Below are 26,061 nucleotides of genomic sequence, written 5' to 3'. Positions count from 1 at the left end.
TGAATAAGAAATGACTGGAAAAGAGGAGAGCTCAAGCAGTCTGCAGATCGGGGCAGGAGGAGGAGAAGCCAGCAAAGGGAAGGGCTATTCCCTTGCTGAAGGTACCTTTCCATTTGTGTTTATTTATTTATTTTTAATGTAAGCATCCTTCCCCTTTCCTGCTGTTAGGGTCAGAACTATTTCCCAGGCACGCTGCATAATGCACTCAGAGGCTGCTGGGGCTCGGTGCTAAGTGGCATCCCCTTCAGCTGAAGGGCAAGAGGGGGGCTGCAATCCCCTTAATGAGGACGTGCAGCCCTGAAGACCTCGCTAACGTTAAAAGGAGGGATTTCCAGCTGCAGGACTAATGTAAAATGCATTAACACTAATGGGGGGATGGAAGGGGGAAATCTCCCAGCCCTCCCAGCCCCCGGGGGCCGTGGAGATGGTGGTTGGTGTTGGCAGAGCTGCGCGAGGCTCTTTGGTGCTGCCGAGGTTACCTGCGGACCGGGACCCATGGGGCCCATCCCTCGCGGAGGATTCATCCTTTGCATGGGGCCGCCCATGTTCGGGTGCCCTGCGGGAGGAAAGAAAACACGTTAGGGGGGAGAAGGGCGAATTCAGGCCCCGAATGAACAGGTAACAAAATGGGGGAGACGCTCAACCCCCCCTCTGAGGGTTTACCTTGCTGTCGCGTGGGATCCATCGAATTGGGCAGCAACGGCTGTGTACCAGGAACGGCCCCCGGAGGCTGGAAAAACAAGGTGGGGACGAATGAAACAATAAATAAACTGCCAAAACGCTGCCCAGGCAGAGATTTGGGTCAAGGCTCTCCAATTCCTGAGGCGACGGGGGTTATTTGGGGCCCATCACCCCTCCCGTCCCAAAGAGCCGCAACCCGCTGCATCCCCCCAGCTCCTGGCACCGCTCCCAGTTCCCTTTGCAAACACCTCCTAAAAACCTGAACCAGATGCCAGAATTTCCTCCTCTCCCCCCTGCCTGCCCGCAGCCCCCTCTGTGATTTAGGAGGGGGCTGTGCAGGGCAGGGGCTGGCACCACGGCCAAATCCCACCAGGAGCAGGGATGGATTTGCCAGCGATGTGCCAATGCCACATCTGCAAGAGGACAATGGTTCAGGTTTGTCCCCAAATGCTCAGGGGACATCTGCTCCTGTGTTTTCGGCCCCGGCTGTCCCCCCTCCCCAAAGCCACACACTTTTTAAAGTCCAAAGGCTGCCTTCCACGTGCTGCTCTGAGCAGATAAAGGGGAGAAAGATAACCCAGGGCTGTTGCAGTGGTGGGTATTGAGACGTCTGCTCCCTGACTTTTCTGCCTTCCTCTTTATTCCCGTTTATTTATTGCCCTTCTGGCTGTGACCGTAACCTCACTGAGCTCTGGCTATGCACAAACCTGGGTTTTATACGTGGTGTTTGGGGAAAAAACGGGATCTTTGTAATTAACTTTACAGGGAAAAGCAAAGGCTGGGAGCCCTGGAGCCCCTGCACCACGCTGCTACACGAACCGTGCCCGGTCCCTGCTTGCAAGCACGCTGGATGTGTCCGTGCAGTGCGAGGTGGGATGAAGACACAACTTCAGGGAGAAGTTTGGGTAGGACCTAAGAAAACAAGCACTGGGAACAGCAGCAGCTCTGCCTCCAACAGCAGAGCTGGGAGGGTCGGGAAGCAGAGCCTGTCCCTGTCCAGGTCAGCGCCTCCTCCCCATGCCTGGGAGAAGTGTTAGCACAAAACAATCTCCTGAGACAGTTTTTCCTAAATTACCTTTGCTACCCAAAGGATCTACGTGTTTCCTTTAATTTCACCGTAACGGCAAGTGCCCCGTGGTTGGGTTACTGCCGCCTCGATGGGATAAGAGGATAAACCCAGCCCCAAAATCCAGGAGCGACCTGCCCCGCTTGACCCCGCAGCCGAGGCGGTGAGCCCGGCAGCAGGATTATCTCCACGGCTTCGATTTGCTGGGATGGCAGGGAAAATCCAGCCGGGGAGCGGGGTCGGGAGCACAGTACCTGGTTTCCCATCCTGATGGGGGGCCGGGGACCTCCTGCGTAGCGCGGTGACATGAAAGGCTGCAATGACACAAAACCCAGGTCAGCGACACACCGCTGGGGGACAGCACGTGCCCCACACACGCCGGTTAGACTTTACACGCTTTATTTTTTTTTTTATTATTATTATTATTCTGGAGAAATCCTTCTTTAAAAAAGTTGAGTTGAAAAAGGAAAAAAAAAAAAAAAGTGTTCGGAGTCCGTTTATTTAAGGTTTTCTGTCGGTTTATTGTTCGAGAGCATTTGACATACTTCGGCAATACTCTGTGAGGCTGTTATAATTAGTGCACGGGAAACCCTGAGTGTTAGATACCGTGTTTAAATACATATATAAAAATATTAAATAAAAAAAAAAAAGGTGGGAAATAAGCACATACAGACACGCACACACACAAAAAAAAAATCCCCAATGCTACGCATCGAAAAAAAGAAGACTTAAGCTACTGTTTTACAACTGCTGCTACCAACAGAAGCTTAAAATCCCACATCCAGCTACATTTCTCAGGCTACCTGGGGAAGGCAAAACAGTCTGATACCCACGAGTGACTTCTCAGTCCACTGTCACCTGCACACCCAGCAAAAACAATCAGAAACTGGGAGGAAAGCAACATCCCACGGCGGAGCTGGGGGCAGCGGGTGCCCGCTCCCAGCGCCCTTGCAGAGCAAAATGGAGAGCGCGTCCCGATTCACAGCCCTACCCATCGCTAGTGTCGTTACCTGACTGTGGGGTCCCATCATGCTGTTAGGGTTGTGGGGTGGAGGCTGTGCGTGTGGCGAGGGCTGTGAACCAGGCGGTCCCTGTGAGGTCAGACAGTAGAAGGAGGTTATAGATTAGCACATGAAAGCGCAGAAAGAGCTAAAAAGGATTCACGGGTGGAGCTGTTTTGTCGGGAAGGCAGTTCGCCAAATTTTTTTTAATGTTTTTTTTTTTTTTTTTTCTCTCCTTTTAGTTGAGTTTCTACTCATTTGTAACTGAACAATGAATAATGATATATGCAAAAAAAAAAATTCAGAACATCTGTCAAAGCACAGCAGCCACGTTACAGTCAACGGTCCAGTAGTTCAACCAGGTCTGCAATGATAAACACACAGGGAAACACTTCGCAAGGGCGTGCAATGAGCAAGAAAAATACGCAGGAGAGGGTCAGAGAGGCTGGGGGGAAATCCAAAAACAAAAACCAAAACCAAAAAAACACCCCCAAACCAAAAAGAAAAAAACAGTTTCTCCTCTCTCCTCCCACATCCTGACGGCTGGAAGCACCTCCCAGGGTTTGCCACCCGAGGGTCCGCGGCGTGCTGGAGGGCCCTTTACGTTCCCCTTTGCGGATGCACCATCCCTCCTCGAGGTGGGTTGCCTAATGGTGCAAGGAAAATGTCTTTCGGGTAAAACGCTACTAAGGCCGTCTAGGGGAAAAAAAGGAAAGATTAGTTGGTGTAGGTTTCGAGCACTGCATTGCAGCAGTTGCTGACATTTTGGGGTTGAACGCCCACTTTTTTTTTTTTTTTTTTTTTTTTTAAATTTCTCTTGAAAGCACAAAATGAAAAGTTTGCTCGGAGGAACTGCGAGCTCGGTGCGAGGACATACCAGTGCATGTTAACGTAAGGAAAAAAAATAATTAAAAAAAAAAGTATTTTTGAGTCAAAGAACGTGTAATTGGTACAGAAAGCAAATAAGCTCGGTAAGTACGTTATGCGAAGCGACTACACACTCCAGGAAAGGCGCAGGAGCAGATGTTCTCTACCTGCCTCGTTACTAATTTCAACAAGTGTTCGCCTTCTAGCTGCTGCCAGCAATGGCATGGTTTGTTACCATGAGCAATTTTCTTAATTAACAGACATTAATTAGCCATTTAGCAATTTTGCAAGCATTTGTTTAGCAGCTTTCCTAAACATGAATACCACTGTGATAATGGTACTGATTAGAGGGTCCCCTAATTAACAGTACAGGGAAGGAAAATTGAAATCACATAAATTAAAAAGGGAGGGGAAGTTAATGAAGGCAGGACATATTTGCACCTGCAAATCTTTTGTACCGCGGAAACTTGAGTGCAATGTAAATAAAGTAAGAGGGTTGTGTGTGTGTGTGTGTGTGTGTGTGTGTGTGTGTGGTGGGTTTTTCTTTTTTTTTTTTGCAAACTGTGAACGCGGGGAGATGGAGCCAAACAGACTCCAACCAGCCACCCGGCTCTGGCGGCTGTGGAAATGGAGCCGTGCTGCTCACAAGACTTTCTCTGCCGCTTGCTTTCCCTGCTCCCAGCCCCGGCATTTGGAGCTGGAGAGGGTCCGATGTTGTTGGGGCTGCTGTGAGGCGATGTCGGGGCTGCTGTGAGGCGTTACACCCAGGGCACCATCCTGCCCCCTGCATGGGGCCTGTGCCCTGAGGCAGGAGGCCCGCGGCCATTTTAGGCCTACCAGGCTGGGCCTGGGGCTGCCCCGCTTTCAGAAATTTAGGGCAATTTGGAAGGAATTCCTCTGAGGCAATGAGGAGGAGGAGGTGTGCTTTCATCCTCCCAGGGGCACAGAGCAGCACACCCAAAATGCCGCCTCCTTCCTGTTGCGGGGCTGGGCCCCCCTGTTCATGGCAGGGCTGCCCAGCGCCGTGTGCTCCTGGTGAGGAACGCCGAGCCTCTGGAGGCGGCCATCGGCGGTTCTCTATCGCCGAAACCATGTGCAGATGGCGTTTCGGCCGGGAACGCCTGCTTGCTTTTCCTCCAGCGGGCTCCCCTCATTACAAGCAGGAGACGATCTTGACGGACCGCAGCGCTGGAGACAAATGTTTTGCAGAGACGACATGTGGGCTCCAACCAACGGGACGACTCTTTTTTTTTTTTTTTTTTGTTAAAAATGGGTGTTTAGCAGTCATTAAGCGGCGCTGCTGCAGGAGGAGGCCGGGCCCACGCACCCTCCTCCTCCTCCACGCCTCTCCCAGGCCCCAAGGAGGAGGCCCTGGACGTGGCTCCTCACCTCCAAAAATCCCCACAACCAACCGACCACTTAAACCAGCATTAGAAGAACCCCAGCCTTCCTGTCTACCTCCTCTCTGCTTCATTTTTTTTTTTGCCCTCTTTACTACAGAGGCTTTAAAAGACAAATCTGGCCGCCCGGCTGGCAGAGGTTTGCTGCCGCCGCTGCCTTGCAGCAGGAGTTTCCATGCGATCACGTTATTTCCACTCCGTCTTTCATGAGCTCAACTCCTCAAACTTCTTGTAAAATATTAAACATGGAAAATTGCACCAGCGATCGGAGTTCTGTATGTGTCAATTTATGTTCCGAGAGTAATTCACCACAAATGGATCATGTTTTACGGGCTACATACTTTCAGCTAATGGGGGAGTTTTTATATTTAAAAACATTCTCAAGTACCTCTGGGGGTGGCAGAACAATGAAGAATGGTAGAAGAAGGCAAAGCAGCAACGCAACGAGATGCCAACAGTTTAGAGGCAGCAACAGGAAGGCGTCTTGCATTTTAGCATACCTGCCTCTGCCCTACCGGTTTCACCATTAGAAACTACCAAACTAAACGAAACGGGCATTAATTAGAGAAGTGCCTGAGTTTACGGGGGAAGAAGCTGGAGCTTTGTTCTCGTGAAGGGAGAGGGAAGTGTTGTGACATGTAAACAAGCGAATCTCCCTAAGCAATGGTGCAGGGGAGATGCTCTGGGCTCCCTGTGCGCAGGAGCTGCAGCCCTTGGAGGACCACGGCCACCGTGCAGTGCCCTGGGGCTCCTGCTGGCTCCTCCAGCTCCACAGGCTCCTCCGGTGCTTTCAGCCACGCCAGCCCAGCCTTCGGGGAAGGTTTCAGAGCCCTAGCGTGCACCTCCAGGAGCCTGAAGAGAAATAACCAGCTAGCCAGTGTCCTCCTGCCCTGCCAGCCCCGTAACACCTCCTCACACCGCAGCCTGAGGGTGCAGAAGGACTCAGCAGGCAGCGGGTGCTGCAGGAGCTCGCCAACCCTCTGACAACGGGCCAAACCCAGGCAGCTGCGAGCTCGCAGGAGGACACAGCTCACAGGCGAATAAGTTTCCCGTTCCTGGAAGTTCTGTGCCCCACAGAGCTCTCCTCCCCGTCTTTCCTGACATCTGAATTTCAGAGCCTCTCTGAGCCTGCTGCAACACCCCCGAGCCCAGCACAAAGCCAAAACCCTCCGCTACGCCAGATGTCTTTTACTGTGCAGCAAGGCAGTGCCTGGAGCCCACCAGGACGGGGCTGGACAACACCAGGTCACCTCCAGGTTATAAAGGAGAGGGCAGCAACGCCAGGAAGGCAGGAGGTGCTGCCTGAAGACCCAATTGCACCTTCCTGTGAGCACTGAGACCGCGGCATGGCCAAGCTCGCCAGCAGCCGGGAAGGGAGCCGTGGGCAGGAGATCTGCCTCGCCTGCAGCTGGGGCTCCCGAGTGCAGAGCTCTGGTTTGAAGGAATATGTTAAACACAAGCTCTTCAGGAAACAAACCCGTGTCAGCCGAAGCCAAGAACAGTCACCTCCATCTGGATGGAGCACCCGAGAGAAAGTTGACTGCAAATCCCACCATATGCTCCAGACATTCGGTACAAAAGCCTCGGGCATCCTGCTAAACTTCCAGAAAAAAGAAGAAAAAAAAAAACTTTCTCCGACACTTGCTTTTTCTTCCCTCCAGCCCTGCTCTCTCTCGTAAGCCATGTTCCTTCCAATCTTGCCTAGGAGAAACCTTCCCCTACAAAAGAAGCCCTGGTGGGACCGGGACAGCCGACGGCGTGGGGTTCCTGGCTGCTTGTGGGGTTATGCAGCGCGGGCAGTGGGATGCTCAGAGACTGGTCCCATCCCGTGGGGAGCTCATGAAGCCAGTCGAAGGAAGGGATCGTGGAGAGGGCTGCAAATTGAGGCATGCCCTGGAGGAGCCACTTGAGCCGCACACCCCACTCCTGCGGCCATGCAGGTCCCTGCTCCGGGCTGTGATTGTGAGCGGGGTGCCCTCGGTGCTGCTCCTTGCCTCCTGTCTCCCAAAATCAGGCAGGGGCAGGGCTCTCAGGAGGCTCGCACCCCCCAGCAATGCCCCCCTGGCTGGGAGAGGGGCTGCCCCCGGGCTGGAAGCCCCTGTCCTCCCCGGCTCCGGAGGCTTTCTCTGCATTAGGGGGCAGTGTAGGAACAGCGAGCGGCCGGCGCTTTGTTTTGGTGCATCTCGCAGGCTAGCTGCTGATGCATAGCTAACACGGCCACAGACATTGATTTATGTGCAACTTTCCATTTCATCAGAGCCAGCGGTACAGAGCCAGGCGGGGAGCGTGCGTTTGGGAGAGGAGGCGCAGCAGCCACGGGGGGGGGGGGGCTGGGACAAGCAGCCCCCAACCTCCCACACCCCCGTTATTTACTACGGGGGAAGGATTTTGTACCACCAGCCTGTAATTTGTAATTTTCCCTTCCGCCTCTCCCTGGCACTCCCCTTCCCCAGTGCTGGAGCAGAGGAGGCAAACACCAGGGCTCTGCGAGCGGGCATCAATTCAGCTTTCAAAACAAAAGCAGAAATGACTTCGATGACCTTTAGGAGGATGAGAGAAGGGTTTGTTTGCTCGTCTTAAAGGGACAAAGAGACGGATTTAAATACAAGCACCTACCCACGCTAGCCGTGAACCGGGCCACCGCTTGTGGGGAGCGCAGCCCGACGCCGGGCGCTGCAGCCTGCTGGCACCACGCAAAGCCCAGGCAGCCAAAAGGTGCCCAGGGCCTCTCCTTTCCTGTTGGGCACAGGGTTTGGGGAGACGCCGAGGGCTGCATTTCCCTTGGCCCCCAGCCTAAAGGTCGCTGCTGAGCTCCAGCACGGGGAAGGCTCTGCCTGCAAGCCGGCAGCTGCAGGCGGGTGCTGCAGCCCGGCCTCCTCCTCTCGCCTCGCCAGCGCGTCCCTGCTCCTCCAAGCTCGTGCCCGAGCTCCTCCTCGCTCCTTCCCTTTGCCATCTGAGCCCACGGGGCTGCTCCCCGTGCCCCCCAGGGAGGCAGCGCAGGGTTTCCGCAGCCAGCTCCAAATAACCTTGGTTTGCTGCCGCTGCCACCCCAGCTCCTGGCCTGATGCCACCGCGGTGCCAGGCCAGGAGCTGTCCCCGTCCCAGGACGCCCACGCCTGCTGTCCTCAGGCAACCTGAGCCCTCCGGGTGGCTGCGGCACGGAGCAGAAGGGTGCAGGCAGCTCTGCACAGCCAGCCCGGTGCTGCTGGAGAGGAGCTGGTGTCCCCCGATGCTCCCTCCGTCCTCCAGTCCCCCCAGTACGGAGGTGGGCTCACGGGGTGGTCCTGCTGGAAACCTCACCCACCCCCGGGGCTGGCACATAAAGGGTCGGGGAAAAAAACCCCAACTGCCTCAGTCCTCTGCACCTCCTGTGACCTTTTTGGTTTTGCCCTCTGAAGTTCAGCACTTTTTTTATTTCCTTCAGAGATAAGAAATTAACCCTGAGCTGCAGGCAGCTCGATGCAGAGGCTCCAGCACACCTCTGCAAGAGCTGGGCTCGAGCACGTCCTGACGCTGGAAGGAGCTGAAGGCTCGCAATAAATCAGCCGGGCTTTCGGGGGGGTGATGTTCTGACTGTGTTAAAAGGTGGGATTTTTCTTCTCCCCTCCTCCCCTCTTTCCCCGGGGCTGGGAGGAGAAACCAGATGTTGGAGGGCTTTCAGGAAAGGCAGTCTCTCGAGACGTCACATGCGATCCATATGCATCGGCGCCCGGCCCTCCTCCTCCTCCTCCTCCTCACCTAAGCCAAGAGCAGCGACCACACTCCCTCCCTCTCTCCCTCCCTCCCTCCCTCCCTCCCTCCCTCCCTCTCCTCCTGCAGCTCTGGGGGTGGGCGGCAGCTCCGCACATGGCCCCTTATTTCTGCTGTTTTTTAGGGAAGCTCCCCGGCAAAGATCCTGAGAGAGAGGGGCTGCGTCAGGGCACCCCGGCCCCAAAGGGCAGCCCAGCTCCCGGTCCGGCTGCAGCCGGAGATCTGGGATGGGTTCTCTGCTCCCGAATCAGACCCCTCAGTGCCAAAAAGCTACAAAAAGCCAAAAAGAAAAGCGGGGGGAGGGAGAAGAGGCCTTGGAGGGTGTCAAGGAGAAGTGTCAAGACCCGAGCATGAGCAGCGTGTCTGGGGCATCGCAGCTTCTCTCCCTCACCTTCCCCTCTCGGCGAAATCCAAGCCCGGCTTTTGAAGCCGTGCCCTAACTCCTTGCCAATTTTGCAACCCTCGCAGAGCTTGTGCGAAGTGGGAGCCTGAGAGGACAGTCATCTTTGCAACGGGATGAGATCAGGACTTTTGGAAACACATTTGTTGGAAGTAGCAACTTGGCACTCGAATTGCTGGCAGCAGCTATGACCTGCGAGATAGCATCTCTTCTGCTGGCTTCACCCCGCGTCGCAGGGCGCTGCTCCAAGATCGGGCTGGGGTTTTAGGGTTACCCACCACCATCGGCTACCCGCGTTCTGTCACACGCCTGTTCAGGAAACGGGCTCTCTCTAAAACCAGAAGCAATCCCCTTCTCCTTCCCCGGCCCCGCGCACGCAGCGGGTGCGATACCGCGCTCCGGTACCGCCACCAGAAATCACGAGCCCGCTGCCCAAGAGTTTCTCCCATACACAAATCGCAAACCCAGATAAAAAAAAAACAAAAGCAGCTTGCCAAAACAAATATCCCTTCCAACCGCTATCCCATTTGTTACATGAACAAGTGCTTCTTCCTCAAGAAGGAAGACTTGAACGCACTGCCAGCCTGCGTCGCTACGACCCAGTGCGCATCAGCCATGAAGAGAGATCCCAAAGAAATTAAAATAAAAAGGATTAAGGCTTTGAAAACTTCTTTTCCAAGAGCTTGCTGAAGCCCTCTCCGCTAGCAGCACTCAGTCATACGTCCCCCTGTCTTCACTCAGAGCTCAGCGTGGGAGAGGGAACGCGCAAGGCAACTTTGGGGACTCGGCTAGGGATTGTCTTACAAGGTGCCTCCATGGCATTCGGGGCCGTGCGCTTGGATCGAATCCGCTTCTGCCTGCAGCCACAGCCCACGCCAGCATTTGTTAATGCTTTCAGTGATTGCATTTGGAAAAAATCAAGTGGTTAACCAGAGGGGGAAAAAGTTTCAGGAATCAAAATCCAGAATGTTTTCAATTACGCGCGTCTGTTAGGACCAAAGAACAAATACAATCTCAACCCAAACACAAAACAAGCAGCTTTGGAAAAACATCGATTGCAAATACACAGAAACCTCTGCAAGCGAGAAACAAAACCGCTTTGGGGCCACGGAAACCAGAAAGCGAAGGTGGGAGGAGGGCAGACCACGGGTTATTCCCCAACGGGTCAGCTGGGTGGGCATGCTGCTTGGCCGGGGTCCCCTCGGGGACAAAACCCGAGCGCTGGCAGCGAGGCGCGAGCAGACCCGAGCGCCCCGTCGACGCGGGCGCCGGGAGGAGCGGCAGCCTACCTGGAAGAAACCTGGCGGGATGGGGCCCCCGGGCATCCCGTCGTTCGGGGGAATGTTTCCAAGCACGGGACTCGGGGCGGCAGCTGCGCTCTGCGGGGAACAAAACCAGGACAGACACGTTGGTTTCGAGTCGGAGTTCAGGAGGAGATGATAATACAGAAAGCCGTCCCCCCTCCCCGGCCGCGCCGCGCTGGGTCGATCGGCACGGACCCCGCAGCATCGCTCGAGGCCGGAGCAAGGAGCAGAGGATGCTCGGGGCCGTTTTGGTGGCCGGGTTTGGGAGCGGAGCTCACCCACTCTCACCACGCTCACCCGATCCTACTCTCACCACGCTCACCCGATCCTACACCAGCTCACCCCGGAGAAGATGGCCGTGCGAAAAGCAGGGATGGCCCCGGGGCTCATTTGTTTGTCTGAGCAGCCACCCAGGAGCCTCACGCCAGCCAGGAGCTATTTTAAGGCTTTTTAAACGCTTCTCGGAGCCCACCTCCCCCCACGCACCCGTCTCGCTTCGCTTCTGGCCTCCAAAGACGCTTCCCCTGCTTCCCCACCACCGCCGCCAGGGGTTTTTGTCACAGAAATCCCACCAAACCCTGGCTCACGCCTCCCTGCCGCCAGCCCCGGCGCGGGCACGAGCGGCTTCGCCACGAGAAGGGGAAGGGGACGGCGTTGGGTTGCCCAGCCAGCCCTGCTTAGCGACTGGATTGATATTTACTGCCTCTCCGCCACGAACAGAGATGCACAAAGGAGGATTTCTGGCCGGGGGACCAGCCCCGGAACAAAGGGCACCCTCCCGGCCCCGCGGGCACGGCGCTGAGGAAGCGCCCAGGAGGATGGGGGTAAAAAACATCACCCCGAGGAAATCCCGAGCTCGGTTTGAACCCAAACTCAGCCACCATGGCCATGCCAAACCCCGAGTCCCACTGGCAGTGGGGCCAGCTCCAGGCACACACCATGACCAAGGTGGGATGGAGATGACCGCGCTGTGCCAGCTGCTGCTGTGCCCACCCCTGGAAGCGTCCTAGAGGACAGCAGGGTCCAAATCTCCCCCAAAAAAAACCTTCTGTGAAACAACCACCCCACAAGGGGCTGGGAGAGCGGGGCATCCCGAGCAGCCTTCCCCGCAAAAGCAGCGGAGAGGGCCAGATCTGAACGCTTTTGCAGTTAATAAAAAAAAGGCCTGGCAGGGAAAATCAGCCTACCCATTCCAGGCTCTTTTTATACTTCAGACGGCAGCAAAAATAGAAAGGAGAGGGAGTGAACCCAGTTCTTCCCCCCCTCCCGTCCCCCCCAAGTGGGTCAGCTATAAAAGTAAAACCCAATCTTAATCCGAGGCCATGAGCATATTGCAGTTTCTCTGCAAAGCAGATGAATGCTCTTAGCGCAGAAATAGAGGAGAGCGAGCCCCCGACTGCAGCGAGCCCATTTGGAATTTCCTTTATTAAACCCTCGATCACGCAAAACGCCGCTCTCCAAAGGCGGCGCGCGGCGCCGTAAAGCTGCCAAGGTGATATTTTATGGTTTCACGAGATTTCCAGCACACCATAATCCCTTGCCGGGGAATCTCCCGCGGCAAGACGGGTCCCCCCTGCGCCGCGAGCCCACCCGGGGGCTGCCGCCGGCACGGTGCGGGGCCCGGCTTTGGGATCGGAGCCACGGGAGCGGGGTGACAGCGGGGTCGGGGTTGGCACGCGGAGGGAGCAGAGTGGCCAGAAAGCCCCTTTTTGGTGCTTTTTTGCACCCTTTTTGGTGCAAAAAAGCGCCTCGGTCCGCTAAACCACCAAATCTGAGCTTTTTTTTCTGCCTTTGTGTCGAACCGAAGTCTGCTGCGCTCCTCCTCCCTCTGCAACAGGGAGTAGGGGGAGGAGGGCGCCGCAGCCAAAGAAAATCTTTAAGCAAATGCACATTTTTCCACAAAACCACAGAACCTTTTTTTTTTTTTTCTCCGCCATCAACACCCCCAAACCTCACCTCCGCGCCCGCCGCCTCAACGCGGGCTGAGCGCGCCGCGCACATGTGGCGCTTGGCAGGGCTCAATAATTAAAAACCCACAAGTGCCCTGAGCATATTGTAGGATGGGAGCCAAATTGGTCAGCCCTTGATGAATGATTTACAAGGCTGCGAAGTGACGTTTTTTACTTCTTTTTTTTTTTTTTTTTTTCTTTTTCCCCTCCCCATCGCCGCCGCCAAGGTGAGCGCCGAGGCACCTTTCGGAGCCCTGCGCAGCGCGGGATGTGCCGGGGCAGTGCGAGCACCAGGAACAAACCCTCTTAACCCCAAAAACGCGTGCCCCAAACCCGAGGGCGCACACCCCAGCCCAGGTTCTTCTCCCCCTTGAGGTTCTTCTCCCTGTTTTTGGGAGGTGAGCAGCACGCTGGCGCTGTGGATCGCGGCGCTGCGCCTCCGAAGCCAGGCGCTCGGTTAACACAGCGCCTCGGTGCGCCGGCAGATGCCGTCTAAGCCCTTAAATCGCGCACTAATTGCACTAATTGAGCTAACAGTCTCTGTTTCGTCTCCCTACCCTGAGTCAACCAGCGTCTTCTGGTACTGCCGGAGAGATCCAAGCTGTTGACTGCAGTGTTATTTTGTCAGCCATTAAGCGATTCATCAGAGTCATTAATTGATTTATTACTGCTGCCTGCGAGTATAGCTCTGCAAATAAAGAATGATGTAGGTCAGGAGGCGATCGGAATTGGACAAAACAACACAGCCAGGAGCTGGAGGCTTAAATTATCCGGAGGAGGCCGCTCACGCAGGCCCACCGACACGGGGTTACGGGGGAAAAAAAGATGGAAAAAAAGGACGAGACGCGTGGCTTGGCCCCGCTGCCAGGAACCCCGCTGGCCGGGGCACTCAGCACCACCTTGCAGGATGTGCTGCCAAGAGGCAGCGATGCCCCGCGCTGCAGTGGGGCCGTGCCAGCCCCGACGGGGATGTGGTGGTGGCGGGGAGGTGACGGCCACCACGTCGGGAGCCTTTCCGTGGGGTTTGCCACCTGCGGGAGGTTTAGGGGAGGCCAGGAGGACGTGCTGTGGCTGGGGAGTGTGAGCACATCTTGTCTGGAGAGGCAGGGAGTGGAGGCAGGACACGGCTCTCCCAAAATTAGGGTGCCATCGGAGGCGCCGGGTGAGATTGGTGCGCGCTTAGCGCCGGAGCGCGGAGCCTGGGGGCAGAAGGCTTTAAATCTCGGTGAGTTTTTCCAGCTCCAATCTATCCGGGACGTAAAAGGGCTATTAAAACAGCCTTATTTTCTTAACCTAATCCGTCAGAAGAAGCCGGGTTATTCAACCCTACTAATTGCCTGTAGGGGCGGAAGGGCAGAGGCCGGCGCGGCCGCGCCGCGTGCCCTGGCTCCCCTGCCCCGGGCTGCCCCGCGGCACCTCGGTGTCACCGGGCTGATGGCAACTCGCCTCCGCTCCTCCGTGCCACGGCAGGGACGGAAGGGACACGTCCCAGCGGGACGAGGATCGAGGCTTTGTGCATTTTCTCCAGCCGAGAGCTGAGCTCTTTGCTGGGCCCCGGGGCTGGGCAGCAGCGGGCGTTGCGCGAGCCCCTCCCGGCGCCGGCAGCGGTGGTTTCCTGCCCCCCCCCCCGGGCTGATTCAACCTGCGATCAGCATCTTCCCATGCGTCACCACCGAGGCTGGAGGGGTTCAGGGCCGCTCTCCGAGACCTGACGCAGGTTGGCTCCGCTCTGCTCCGTGCCTCAGCTCGCCACAAGCCCGTGTCCTCTCTGTCCCTGCAGCCGGGCTCCCTGCTCCCCGCGGTGCCGAGGTCCCAGCTCTGCCCGGCAGCACTCGCCCTGCTGCTCAGCGGGAGCTGGTTCCTCCCGTGCACGCTTGGGGTGGTGCCGTGCACGCAGCTTTCAGGGGCTGGCTCTCACCAACCCCTCTTTGTTGTGTTTTTTTTTGCAAACAACCTCAAAACCCCGGTGCAAGACGCCAAGAGGCTTCAGAGAGGACATTTCCTTCCTGGGAAGCGCCACGAGCACCGGCTGCTCTGCAGCAAGAGGGGCTGAGGCACGAGGTGGGCAGCGCAGGGAGCTGACAGCACGGAGCTGGAGAGGAGCTGCGGCCAGCTGAGAGCTCACACTGCTGGCACGGGAGCTTTCTGCTCCCCTTTTCCTCTCCACGAGGGCTGGAAGAGCAGCACGGAGGTCTCCAGCTGCACCTTGCACCTTGCAGAGGGAGCAGCACAAGCTCCAGGACGGGCCCTGCAGCAGGATTGGCACCCTCAAGGTGTGCGGCATGCGAGAAGTTGCACGAGAAGCCCAAGTTTGTGGCAGCTTTACTCCCTGTGCCCTTTATCAGCCCTGGCAGGAGCCCACCTCTCTGCCACGAGCTCGCAGAGATGGTGAGGACGGAGCTGGTCCCTACCTGTCCGCTGTTATTTGTTGTTTGCCAGCAGCACGGGCACTGCAGCCTGAGAAAGAACCAGGCGTGCAGGCCAGGACTTAAGCAGGCTGCATAAACAGGTACTACCGAATTAAATCGGACTCCGGTTAAGCCTTTTCATCTCATTAAAGCTGCCTTCATCTTCTGCGGCGAGGCTTTAAATTTAATAACAGGGCACTCCCACACCTCCCCGTAACCTGATTAGCGCCGGGGGGCGGCCGCACGCCGAGCGTGGCACGGGGCTGGCGCCCGGCACGTCCCCACCTCGCCTCGCTGCCTCAAGGCCAAGCTCAAAGCTGGAGGTGGGCATCCTCCCGTGCCCCCAGAGCTGCTTTCAAAGCTCCTGAAAGCTCCCTGCATCACCCCAGCACATCCCCAGGGGAAAAGAAAAAGAGAGAAAAGGAAAGGAAGAGCTCCAGGAGCGAGGTGCCAGCCTCCCCGTGCGCAGGCTCTCTGGATGAAGGGGTTTTCTTGATCCTGCCTTTACCCAGAGCTCCACAACAGGTTGCTGCCTCCTCGGAGGAACGCCTGAAAACCCCTAAAAGCAAAACCAGGAGCTGCACGATTTACTCTTGGCTTTCCCTTCCCGCATCGCTCAAACCCTCGGCTGCGCAGGGGCCGGGCTGCGGCGCTCCCCCGGCACGTGCTGCCCTGGCGAGGGCAGGTTGGGCTGAATTACGCCCCGGGACCTTCCTGCACGACTTTAAAAGCATCACCTGAGAGCAGGGGAAGAGCTGGAGAGGGAGCAGCAGCTCCTGTCCCCCAGCCGGGGGCTGTTCCCCCTCTTTCTTTAAAAAGACAGAAGGAAAGCGGCAGCCTGCACCTTCACATCTGAAGGCTGAGCTTTAGAAAGGAGGGAAAAAAAAAACAAAAAAAGGCAAAACATTCAACGGTGTTTCAAGCAAATACGGAGCTTTTTTCTTTTATTTTTTTCCCCCTTGTAAAGGATAATCTGAGACAGCAGCTCCACCAGAGCGGCTTCAGCCACAAAACAATAGGATTTTAATCTCTTAAGTAGGCGGCCCCCTTATCCCCGGGAAGGAAACCCCCTTCAGTCATTTACAAGTTTGTAAATAAGGCTCCTGGTAGCATCGCGCGGACATCTGCTCCGCGATCCTGACAGTGTTGCTGCTAACATTTACAAACATCCTTACGCAAACACACATCGCTCTCTGCTGATCTGGCTTTAGCTAAATATATCCCGAGGAAAGAACTTGGCAGGGCCGCAGAATTTCGCGGCAGCCGAATTAAAGGGGAGAAGAAGGGGAAAAAAAAAAATTAATTAAAAAAATAAATAAAGGAGGGGAGGGGATGATGAAAGCAGGAGGGGTAAGGCGGGATGAACGCAGCCGGGCTCGGTGCGCAGGGAAACTTTGGGGAAGTTCAGTGCAGGTCCCTAAGTGCTGGCAAAGCTTTGCTGCCCCCAAATCTCTCGGGTTGAAGCTGCTCCAGCCCCAGCACCGTCCCCAGCACCCCATCTCCACGCGGAGAGGTTTGGGGAGCCTCCCCGCTGCCCCGCAAGGAGCCTGGAAGGCGCTCTCACTACGCAGGTATTAATTAGGGTGAGTTCCCCTCCAATCATTCCAGCGGCAGGCACGCCAGGCGCTTTTCCAGCGATCGATACGACCCATCTGAGGGCCCACCTGCCAAAAAAGTTAGAGCAAAGAATTCTCTCTCCAATTTTCATTAGATAACGCAATCGCTCCGGACTATTCATCTGCCGCCCCTCCATCGGCGCGGGGTGCTCAGCTCCACGTCTCCTCCTGCTTCCCCATGGATTTGGGCCCGAGGCACCTCCGCAAGCTTTGCACAAAGCTCACGGATCCATTTTTTTATTTGGTTTCCCCCCCAGCTTCTTATTTTTTACAATGAAAGGGGAGCAGCGCTGCTGGCAGTGACTCGACCGAGTTTGGGGCCGCAGCCACACGCTCGCCCGTGCCCCAAAACCGGCACGGGCTCCTACCTCGCTTGGCAGAGGTAGGAGCGACTTCTCCTACCTCTGCCAAGCACAAATCAAGGATAAATTTTAAGGAAAGCCCCCCCAGCTGCTCCCAGCCTGGGCGCAAGCCACGCCAGCATTTGGGGAGAAAGAGCAAAGCTTTGGGGCCGGCTGCTTTGAGGACAGGCTACGGCTCCGAGCCCATCAAGACGTGGAGCAGACCTTGTTTGGGAAGCGCCACGCAGCTCTGATGCTATGTAAACATTAATAAACTGAAAGCACGCGATGCAGCTTTAATTTTTGTTGTTTTTTTTTTTCTTTTTTCTTTTTTTTTTTTTCCCAAATCAGGAGCCTGCTGGCTTCGGCAGCCGGGCTTCTGTTTGACAGCGCCTGTCTCCGTCGCCGCTTCTGGTTTTCCTGCCTTGCTGGAGTTCCAAATTGCCAAGTGAATTCTGGAAGGGGTTTCGAGGCGAGCTAGATTTACATTGGTAATCTGATTTAAAAAGACAAAATAATAAAAAAAAAAAAAAAAAAGGATCCACGGCGTTAGGAGAAGGCCACCCCACTGCTCTGGGGTTTAATGGGGCTCACCGATGGCTAAGGGGGATGTCGCCGGGCATGTAGGGCAGGCAGCGCACCGCAATGTGCCTCGAGGGTGCATTTGGGAAATAAATAAATATATATATATATTTTTTTTGCTGCTTTCCATTCCAACTAGTGGGTTTTATCCCGTAATCCCAGCTGCTGCTTGCGGTGCTCTTAGCCAGGCACCAAGCGATGCGCGGGGCCGGCCCCGTGTTTGGGGCAGGAAGGGCACCCAATTTTGACCTAAAACACTCTGCCCTCCTCACCAGACCCCATTTTTGGTGTGGTTTAGCTGAAAACTGCCCCACCTCGGCCCGGCCCAGCCCCTGCCACAGCCGGGAGCTTCGGTGCCCCGGGTCAGCCCCGTCTCGAACCAGGACGGCCCCACAAAACACCCCTAAAGACTTGGTGCTTTATCTCCCGCCACGGGGAAAGGGGCGAAATGAATGCAAATACTCCGGCCGTCCTCCCGTTCTTGTCAGGCGCTTTGAATGCCCAAATATCCCATTTGCTTAAGCCTATTTTCCTGCCGGCAGCTGTCTGTTATTATTCCCCGACACCAAAGGCGAGGGGGAGAGGGCCGGTCCCGAGCAGGTGAACGCCATCTGCCCGGCCCCCGCAAGATGCCCGAGACAAAAAGCCGGCGGCTCGGCGGCCGCCACCTCGGCACGGGGCCGTGGGGACCCTCCAGGGGCTGCCCTACCCCATAGGGGCCGCTCGGGGGCTTTTGGGGACCTGTAGGGGGAGGCACGCTCCACTCGGCCCCAAAAGGATGCTCCCGGTGGTGCCGGGGAAGCGTCGCGCAAAGGGGGGCTCAAAGGGAGGGAATGGGATCCCTGCTGCTCTTACAGCACCTCCAACCCCAAGATGCTGCCCTACAACAGGCTGCCCGTGTGCGTTTCCCCGTGGAAAGTCACACAACAACTCTCCCAACCAAGGCGAGCGTGGCTGCCCCTTTCTGTTTTTTTACCAGCAGGGTTTGTTTATGGCCGTTCTTTGCGGGTGCTGCCCCGAAAAATACAGTTTCCCGGCTCCGGTAATTGCTGGAGGCATTTGAAAATTAATAGGGCAGCCAGAGCAGGGGACAGGAGGAGTAAATCCGACGTAACCGCCGCGTAACTCAGCCGCCAGCGCCAGCGGGTGGCTTCCTTCGCGCCCAGCAGAGCCAGGGGCTAAGCGGGTTTGGGGCCGGTCGGGCTCCCAGCCCTGCCCCAAAGGGATTTGGCAGGAGGAGGAGGAGGAACCCAAAGGAAACCCCATCTCCCAGGCTGCAGGGCTTCACCCGCGCCAGCCGAGCTCCCGACCGCGCACGGAGCCCCGTCCCGGGGAGCCATCCCCTTGCCAGGCCAGGACTCGGATCCCAGTGCCATTTCCAAGCCCTCCCTTCATCCCTGCGTGCTCCCGGGGCGCTTTGGGGAGCTGAAACTCCCAGCTCTGGTTTCCTCACAGCTCACAAAATGAAATTATTTCACATCTACGAGAAGCTCTCCCCGTCCAAGGGCGGCGGTGAAGGCAACCCCCGCATCGATGCGCTGGGAGCTTTCTGAAGCAGGCTCTGGGGTACCCCATAACACCAGCGAGCAGCCCCCTGCCCCCAATAAACCACAAAGACTCAAAGCCTTGGGGTCACAGGAGGAAAATTCGCTGCGGGTGAGCCCGGCCAGGCAGAGATTCGAGCAGGACAAGGCTCTGGTGGCCAGGAGCTGCTGGAGGAGGCTTTGGGTTTCCCCTCTTGCCCTCACCCCCTGCCTGACAGCCCTAAAGGAGAGCAGCTCCAGGGATGGGGACGCGTGGGCACCACGGCCCCAGCGGTGCCGGATCCCCTCGGGTTTGGGGCTGCCCCCAGCGCCCCGCGGTGCCGTCCTGGGAAAACTTGGGCCGGCCGCGGCGAGGAAATGACATCAGGGAGCGGGGGCTTTTGTGCCAGCAGCCCCCCGCCACGCCGCACAAAGCAGGAGGAGGTTTCTAAAGGCTCCCGTGGCAGGGAAGGGCCTCTCCATCTTCCCCCAGGCTCTGGCTTTTGTATCGCCCTCACCGCCGCCGCCGTGGCCGGATTCAGCGGCTCTGCTGTCTCCTTCGCCTGCCTTTGCTGCAGATTTCACCTCCGGGCGAAAGCAGAGAGAGAAAAAAAATAAAAAGAGGAGGAGGGGGAGGGATGTAAGAGGGAAGGAGGGAGGGCTGGGGGGCGCAGCCCGCCTCGCGTGGTCGGGAAAAACAACAGAATGTGGTTGGGGGAGAGAATCGCATCGCCGAGGAGCTTTGGATGGCTCTGCCGGAGAGGGAAAAAAAAAAAAAAAAAAAAAAAAAGTGTCTTCCCACTTGCAAACAAGAGTTAATTATAGACAGAAAGAAAAAAGGAGGAAGAGGAAAGCGTTAAAACCATCTGTGCCACAAGGAAGAGGCCGGGGCCGCGTGGCGCAGGCGGCAGCAGTGCCGACAGCTGTGCCGGCGCCGCCGGGAGCGCCTCGGGTCCCTTCCCCGGGCCACGTCCCCGTTTCTGGGGGTGTCCCGGCACGGAGTGGGGTGGCACGGGTCCCCAGGGGTGCCCCCCGGCGTAGCCGCTTCCCAAATATTTACCTAGCTGGTTTTGAAACAGAGCCGAAAAGCCGCAGGGTTTAAAGTCCGCGTCCCGAAGCGCTCCGGCCTCGCTCTCGCCTGGCGGCCCCAGCTCGTAGAGAAATTCCTAGCAACTGGCTGAGATGCTGCTCGTGGTCTCCAAAGAAACGGGACGAGCAGTCGAGACCCTGTACAATGCCCGGGGTCCTGCTGGCCCTACTGGGGAGCAGTCCCTGAGCTGCCGGGGCCGGGTGAGGGCTGGGCACGCGAGCGGCTCATGGCAGAGGAGCCCCGGTGCTGCCCAGCCCCTGCACGGATCCACCGCAGAAAATAATTAGCCTTAATTAAGGGCTTCTGGTTTATGGCTCAAATGATTGTTTAACCAGCAGAGCCCTGTTGAAATGAAGTTCAGGGCTATGCCAATAAATGTTGCTTTGCTGGGATTTGGTTCGGCTGCAGCCTGCCAGGGCACAAAAGCTGGGCCACCCCATAACTTTTGGGGTTTGTCCAGAGGGAGGAGAGGAGGAAAACGGGTGGGGAAAACCCGCTGGGGGCTGGAGAAGGCGGCAGGTGAAGCACCACAGAGCACGAAGCCGCTGCGGGAAGGTCTGGAGCGAGGTGGGGATGATGGAGCCACGCTCAGCGTCCTTTAATTAGCCAGGGATGGGGACGGCGAGGTGGGTGGCGGCACCAAAACCCACAGCACGCTCAGACCGAGGGGAGTTTTGGCTCAGGAAGAGGAGGGAGAGGTTTCAGGAGCACCCAGCCCCACCTGCGGCGCTCTCCCCGCGGAGAACATATGGCCCGTCGCACGCAATTAGGGACATAACGAGCGGAGATAATCAGCGAGTTCGGGTGCTCCCCCGCCACGTGCCGCTCCTCAAAGGTGAGCCTCGATCGGCAGCGCCAGGTCCGGATCGCTGCATTGGGACGAGCTCTTTGGCCCTAATCTATGGGAACCTCAAAGTGCCAACCATTCACCCATCCTCCCCCAAATTCATCCCCAAATCCGCATTTTTCCCATCATCAGGCCAGGGAGGTGAAACCTGGCTTCCCCCAAAGCCCATCCCGAGCTGGTTTGTAGGTTCGGCAGCTCGGGAAGGGCGGGCAGAGCAGGGTTAAACCCCGGGATCAATATTCACGCCGAGACAGCTCCTCAGAGGCTGCAGCTGGTTAAGCAGCCCCGAGATTTTCGCCTTGAAGCGCCCCGCTGCAGCCACGGCCCTACACTGCCCGGATGCACTCAGAGGGTAATTTACAGAACCGCGCTCTCCGGAGTAAAGAGCCATCGAGGGGAACAGCAGGTTAGTAGGGTAGCACGGAGAAACCCGGCTTGGGTGAAAACCTGGCAGCAGCTCCACACCAACCACAAGTTTTTTATTTTCTTTCCCCTTTTTTCATTCCAAGCAGCCCTCCGTTAACCCACAGCCCCGCAGGAGATGGTTTCGGTGCTGCCTCTCCTTTGGGAGAAACCCTAAAGTTTTTAGGGATGGATGTGCCACGAGAAGCAACTCCGGGGCTGGAGATGCCCGCAGGAGGAGAAGCCCCGGTGGCTGGGGCTCGCTCTGAGCGTGACCCAGGAGCACCGTGGGGAGCACCCACGGCACACGGGCGCACCATGAAGCAGCTCCACTTTACGACCCCGGCGTTTTAGGACGTGGCAGGAGCCTTCGTGCCGCGGCCACAGCCGCCCGGGATCAGTCAGCGATCCCTTACGCCCAGATCTAGCGCTCGAGACGGCGCAGCAAGCGCTGACTTAAAGCCCCATATCAAATACATGCTGATACCGCCGCTTCCCGTTACCCACGCTGATGATTCAATTAATTGAAAACCAGCAGTGAAATTTAATTTCCCCGTTAACCCTGCCATGCCACGGCGAGCGGCGAGGACGGCAGCAGCCTGCCCGGCTTTCGGCTGGACCCGAGGGCTGGCGGGGAGAAGAGCAAGAGGGGAGGGGAGGGAAAGGGGAGCACGGGGGCTCTCCAAACCCTTTGTAGGAGCAGGAGGTGGAAATACGGGATGGAAACCAGCTCGGCGCTCGGCTCACCCGCGGTTTGCCGGGTCCGAGAGCGACGTGAGCCCTCCTCGCCGCCAGGCAGCCGGAGGAGAGGAGTCAGCCCGTGCAGAGCCCTCCCATCTGCTTTTGTTTTCCAGCGTGCGCCTCGGTCCCGGGCTCCGCTAAGCCCCTGAAGTCAGCGGGCATCTGTTCTCCTCCACCCATCGCAATCTGCCAGCGCCCGCCGCTCTGACAGCCATCAATCACGCCGTAATGTGCTGACCACAAGACCCAGTGGGACATCATTTTCAAGTCAAATGCAGCAGTTAGCATAAAATAAAGCGTCGCCCTGTTTTTATGATGCCGCAGCTGCAGCTAGGGGACTCGGCGCGCAACAAAAGTGAGGGGGGAAGAAAAAAAAAAAAAAAAAAAAAAAAAAGGCACAGGAAAATGGCAATTCTACTCTTCTGAGTCATAACAATTATGACGTTGTGATAAGAAACGTTTTCTATGAATTTTTAAGTACCAGTAATCCTGTTTTGCAATTGTCCCCCGGGAACGAGGCGACAGATTGAATGGGGCTGACAGTTATTTCCATCCTGACACACACGGCTCCGACTCGCCGTCTCCTCCCTCGCCCTCCTCCCCGCCAACTTCCCGGCCCCGCCGCGCGCTCCCAGCCCCTTCCCAGCACGCGGGGCCCTGCTCCTGCTCCTGCTTCTCCCAAAACCTCCTCCGCGTGCTGCTCTCGGCGCCCTCTCGCACCCCTTGGGGCGGCCCCAAAAGGGCAGAGCCACCAAGCCGCAGGATCCAGCCCCCCGTGGCTCAGAAAAACGCCCGCAGCCCTTCCCGGGCTGTTTTTTTTGAGTATTTCGGGTCGGGCACGAACCCAGCACCTCGTTGTAACGCTGCGATCAGTGCCCAACAATGAGTTTGTTTTGCAGAGAAGGGAATAAATAATGGATGGGGAAGGAAAGCTGCCACGGAGAGGCTGCTGGGGCACCGGGTGGCCTTCCCCATGCGTTTGGTTTGCGGCCCCTGGAGCAGGCACCCAAGGACCCTGCTCAATGCCGAGCTGCACGAGGCCACGAGAGCACCCTGTGAGCTACAGGAGTGCCCTCTACCAGGAGCTGTGCCGGGTATCCCAAATTAATCCAACAGAAAGGGAAGTTCTCCCTGGTTAAGCACATTTCGAGACCCACGTGGTGCTCCCCACCTTCGTCCCTGCACAGGTCGGGGGCGGAGGGGCCGGGCAGGGAGCGATCTGCCACCGAGTGTCCCCAACACCTTAAAATAAAAAAAGGGAAGGCCAAGTTTCTGCTCAGACCCACGGCACCCTCAGCCCCTGCTCCGAAGGGACCCGGGCAGGGCCCGTGCTCCCCGCTCACCTCGCCGGGAAGCTGGGCCTTTAAGCGCCATACAGGCATTAAAAGCAGCCTGTCAATTTAGATGCAAATTTATTTGAGATGCGACAGAGGGCTTACAAAAGAAGGTGCACTAGATGCTGTTTTCTTCGGCTCGTGCCATTGTGAGGTGGCTCCCAAGTGTATTAGAGCGTATTAGGATGGGTGACTGGGTAGCTGGCGGGATTGGTAATGGGATCCCGAGACTTTCACCTCCAGGTCAGCCTCTGGGGCAAATCCAGCCCGGCTCAGCAGCCCGGGAAGCCCTCGCAGCCTCGAGGCTGCTCAAGTGGGTCAGTCAGAGCGGGGCAGGTACAGAAGTGTGTCCAAAACCACCGCCACCAGCACCAAATTCTGCTTTTCCTCCGAGCAGCCCCGCGCCCATCTCCCCACCACCTTTTGCCGAGCTCTTCCAGGGCGGTCATCCCCATCTCAGCATCCTTTGTTTGCTGCTTCGCTCCCCGACGATGAGGAGGCAACGAAGAGGGGCGCAGAAACTGCCTGACAAGAGTTTGCCTCAGACCCTATGAATCTCACCGAAATATTCGGCGCGCTCTCCGCCTCGGCTGGTTTTCGGGGTGGGGACTGAGCCACGCGTCCCCGCTCCCGGGGCAGCTTCTGAGAAAACGTAACCGTTTCTGCAGAAAGTTTGGCTCCGGCTGCTCCGGCCAATGGCAGGCGCTGCTTTAATCAATTCAAATTGCATTTTCTGGAGATAAAGTGTCGCACTCCCGGCTGCCAATAAAAAGCGAGCTGGACGGCAGCAAGAAAAAAAAAAAAAAAAAAGAAAAAGAAAAAAAAAAAAAAAAAAGAAACCAACCCCGTGCGCGCTGCAAAGTCACCGTGCGAGCTTGCAGGGTGATTATTTATAGCGTTTCCCTCTGCAAAAGCCAAAAATAATTGTTCCAGCCCAATTACCGAATTTCTGAGCGCCCCGCTCGGGGGTCGCCGCCGCGCCACGGGCTGCCCCCCGCCATGGGGGTGCCCTTTGGGATGGTGCCCCCCGTTGGGACGGTGCCCAAAGGTGTAGGGCAGGGTGCTGAGCCAGCACCAGCATGGGAGTGGGGGCTCAGCGAGGGGGATTCATGGACCTGGACGGGTCCACGGGGTTGAGCAGGGGCTCGGAGCCTTCTCCAGCCCAGGGCACCACCAAATCCTGTGTCAGAGGCGCCGAGAGCTTGCCTTCGGCTCGCAGCACGTGTTCCCCGGCGGCTTCAGGCGTCCTCAGGTTTCCCAGCTCTCCTCAAGGGCCCTCTGGTTGTGTTTGGAAGGCGCCTCCTTCTCCCCGCGCTCAACCCACCCACTCCTCTGCTGCCTTTTATATCGCCGGCGCAGGGAAGCACCGGGGCTGTGCTGCAGCCAGCTCAGGCAGCCGGCGCACAGGGGAGGCCGAAGCACCTGGAGAGGCTGCGGGTGCCTGCTCCAAGCACCTTCCCCAGCAGAAAACGAAATAAATTGAGCTTCAGGGCCAGCAGGTTCATGGGGGAGCCCAGACTCGGGACTGTGTGCTGCAAAACCGCCGTGCGCGCAGCCAGAAGCGACCTCCCAGCTTCTGGAGCTGGGAGCACACACATTTTGGGGATGTTTGCAGCCTTTTTGGCCAAACTGATGGCAAATCAGCCAGAAACCAGCCCCAGGAGGCTCCTCCCCAGGAGGCTGCAGCCCCCCAGCAGCCGAGGACACCGCCAGCCCCGCTGTGCCCGGAGGGTGAGGGGAAACCCAGCCACAACCCCAACCACGCTCCCCTTTGGAGACCGCCCCACGTCTCCCTTTGCTGGGGAAGGCATTTCCCCACGGGGTGCAGAGGCTGCGCCCCAAACGGGTGCACCCCAGGGCCGGGGAGCCTCGGGGGCTGCAGGAGCTGGTGCTGGGGGCAGCGCTGAGCCCCCCGGCGAGGCGGCTGCCGGCTCCCAGCGCAGCAGATGGCACGCACAGCACTCGCCGCTTCGCTTCCCAGCCGCCATCACGGAGCCGCTCCTCGCAAGGGCGGAGGCGGGGGGGAGACGGCGGGGTGTTTTTTTTTCCCTTTCCCTGGGAATTTGGAGGTTTTTTCCCTTTCAAACCAGGCGTGAGCCCGTGGTTGGGGTGCTCTCGGCACCCAGGGCGCAGCGCTCCGCGCGGCCCCCAGTTGCCACCCGCGAGCGCCAGGCTGACCACTGGAAACCCCCCCATAGGGAGGGACAAATCCCAGCAAGCCTCAGGAAGCGGGGAGAGAGGGAAAAAAAAAGGGATGAAGCGATCAAAACGAGGGCTTTCGAGGGATTCTGCTCGCTCGCCTGGATTTTCTCCTGTTTGATCGCTCATCCCCGGCTCGCCGAGGGGCGCCCTCTGCCTCCGCCACCCTCGAAGGAGGGCAGTGGGTTGGGAGAGGCGTGCCCCGAGGGGAAGGGACATGGGGATGAGATGAAAGCAGGGGGCGAGATGAGGACCAGAGCTTTGTGGGTGCCACTCTGCCTGCCGTGGGGGCCTCGGCACGGCCTCGTCCTGCTGGAGGCAGCGGGGCCCCGCTGAGCCGCGCGATAGCGCCGGCAGGAAGCGCCTGGCCGGGTCAGCGCGACGAGCTTTTGCTTTCTGCTCTGGAGGTGGAGCCGCGGGGCCTCTCCGAGCTGGAGGAGCTGGGCCTGAGCACACAGCACCCTATAGGGGTGCCGCTTCCCGGCACGGTGGCTGCAGCCTGGTTCCTGCCTCCCCGTGGAAGCCGCCACCCCGAGCCGCGCTGCGAAGCCCTAAATCTG

General features: G+C 57.7%; 1 protein-coding gene across 3 annotated transcripts in view; it reads right to left on the bottom strand.

Moving 5' to 3' along the window:
* SSBP3 (single stranded DNA binding protein 3) overlaps positions 1 to 26,061 on the bottom strand; it is a 47,014-nt gene that overhangs the window by 7,842 nt on the left and 13,111 nt on the right. For 2 of the 3 annotated variants that reach the window (XM_084291578.1, XM_084291580.1), the window contains exons 5-9: positions 10,455 to 10,544; positions 2,758 to 2,838; positions 2,002 to 2,061; positions 664 to 730; positions 480 to 556 (exon numbers count right to left, since the gene is read on the bottom strand). In XM_084291578.1, the coding sequence (XP_084147704.1) occupies positions 480 to 556; positions 664 to 730; positions 2,002 to 2,061; positions 2,758 to 2,838; positions 10,455 to 10,544 (375 nt within the window). The remainder of the gene's footprint in view (positions 1 to 479; positions 557 to 663; positions 731 to 2,001; positions 2,062 to 2,757; positions 2,839 to 10,454; positions 10,545 to 26,061) is intronic. The other variant, XM_084291579.1, reaches the window with a different exon arrangement.

This window comes from Netta rufina, assembly GCF_964035555.1.
Source record: "Netta rufina genome assembly, chromosome: 8".
NCBI lineage: Eukaryota > Metazoa > Chordata > Aves > Anseriformes > Anatidae > Netta > Netta rufina.
Note: the sequence above shows the minus strand (reverse complement) of the source record. Positions and strands in the feature narration are given on the sequence as shown.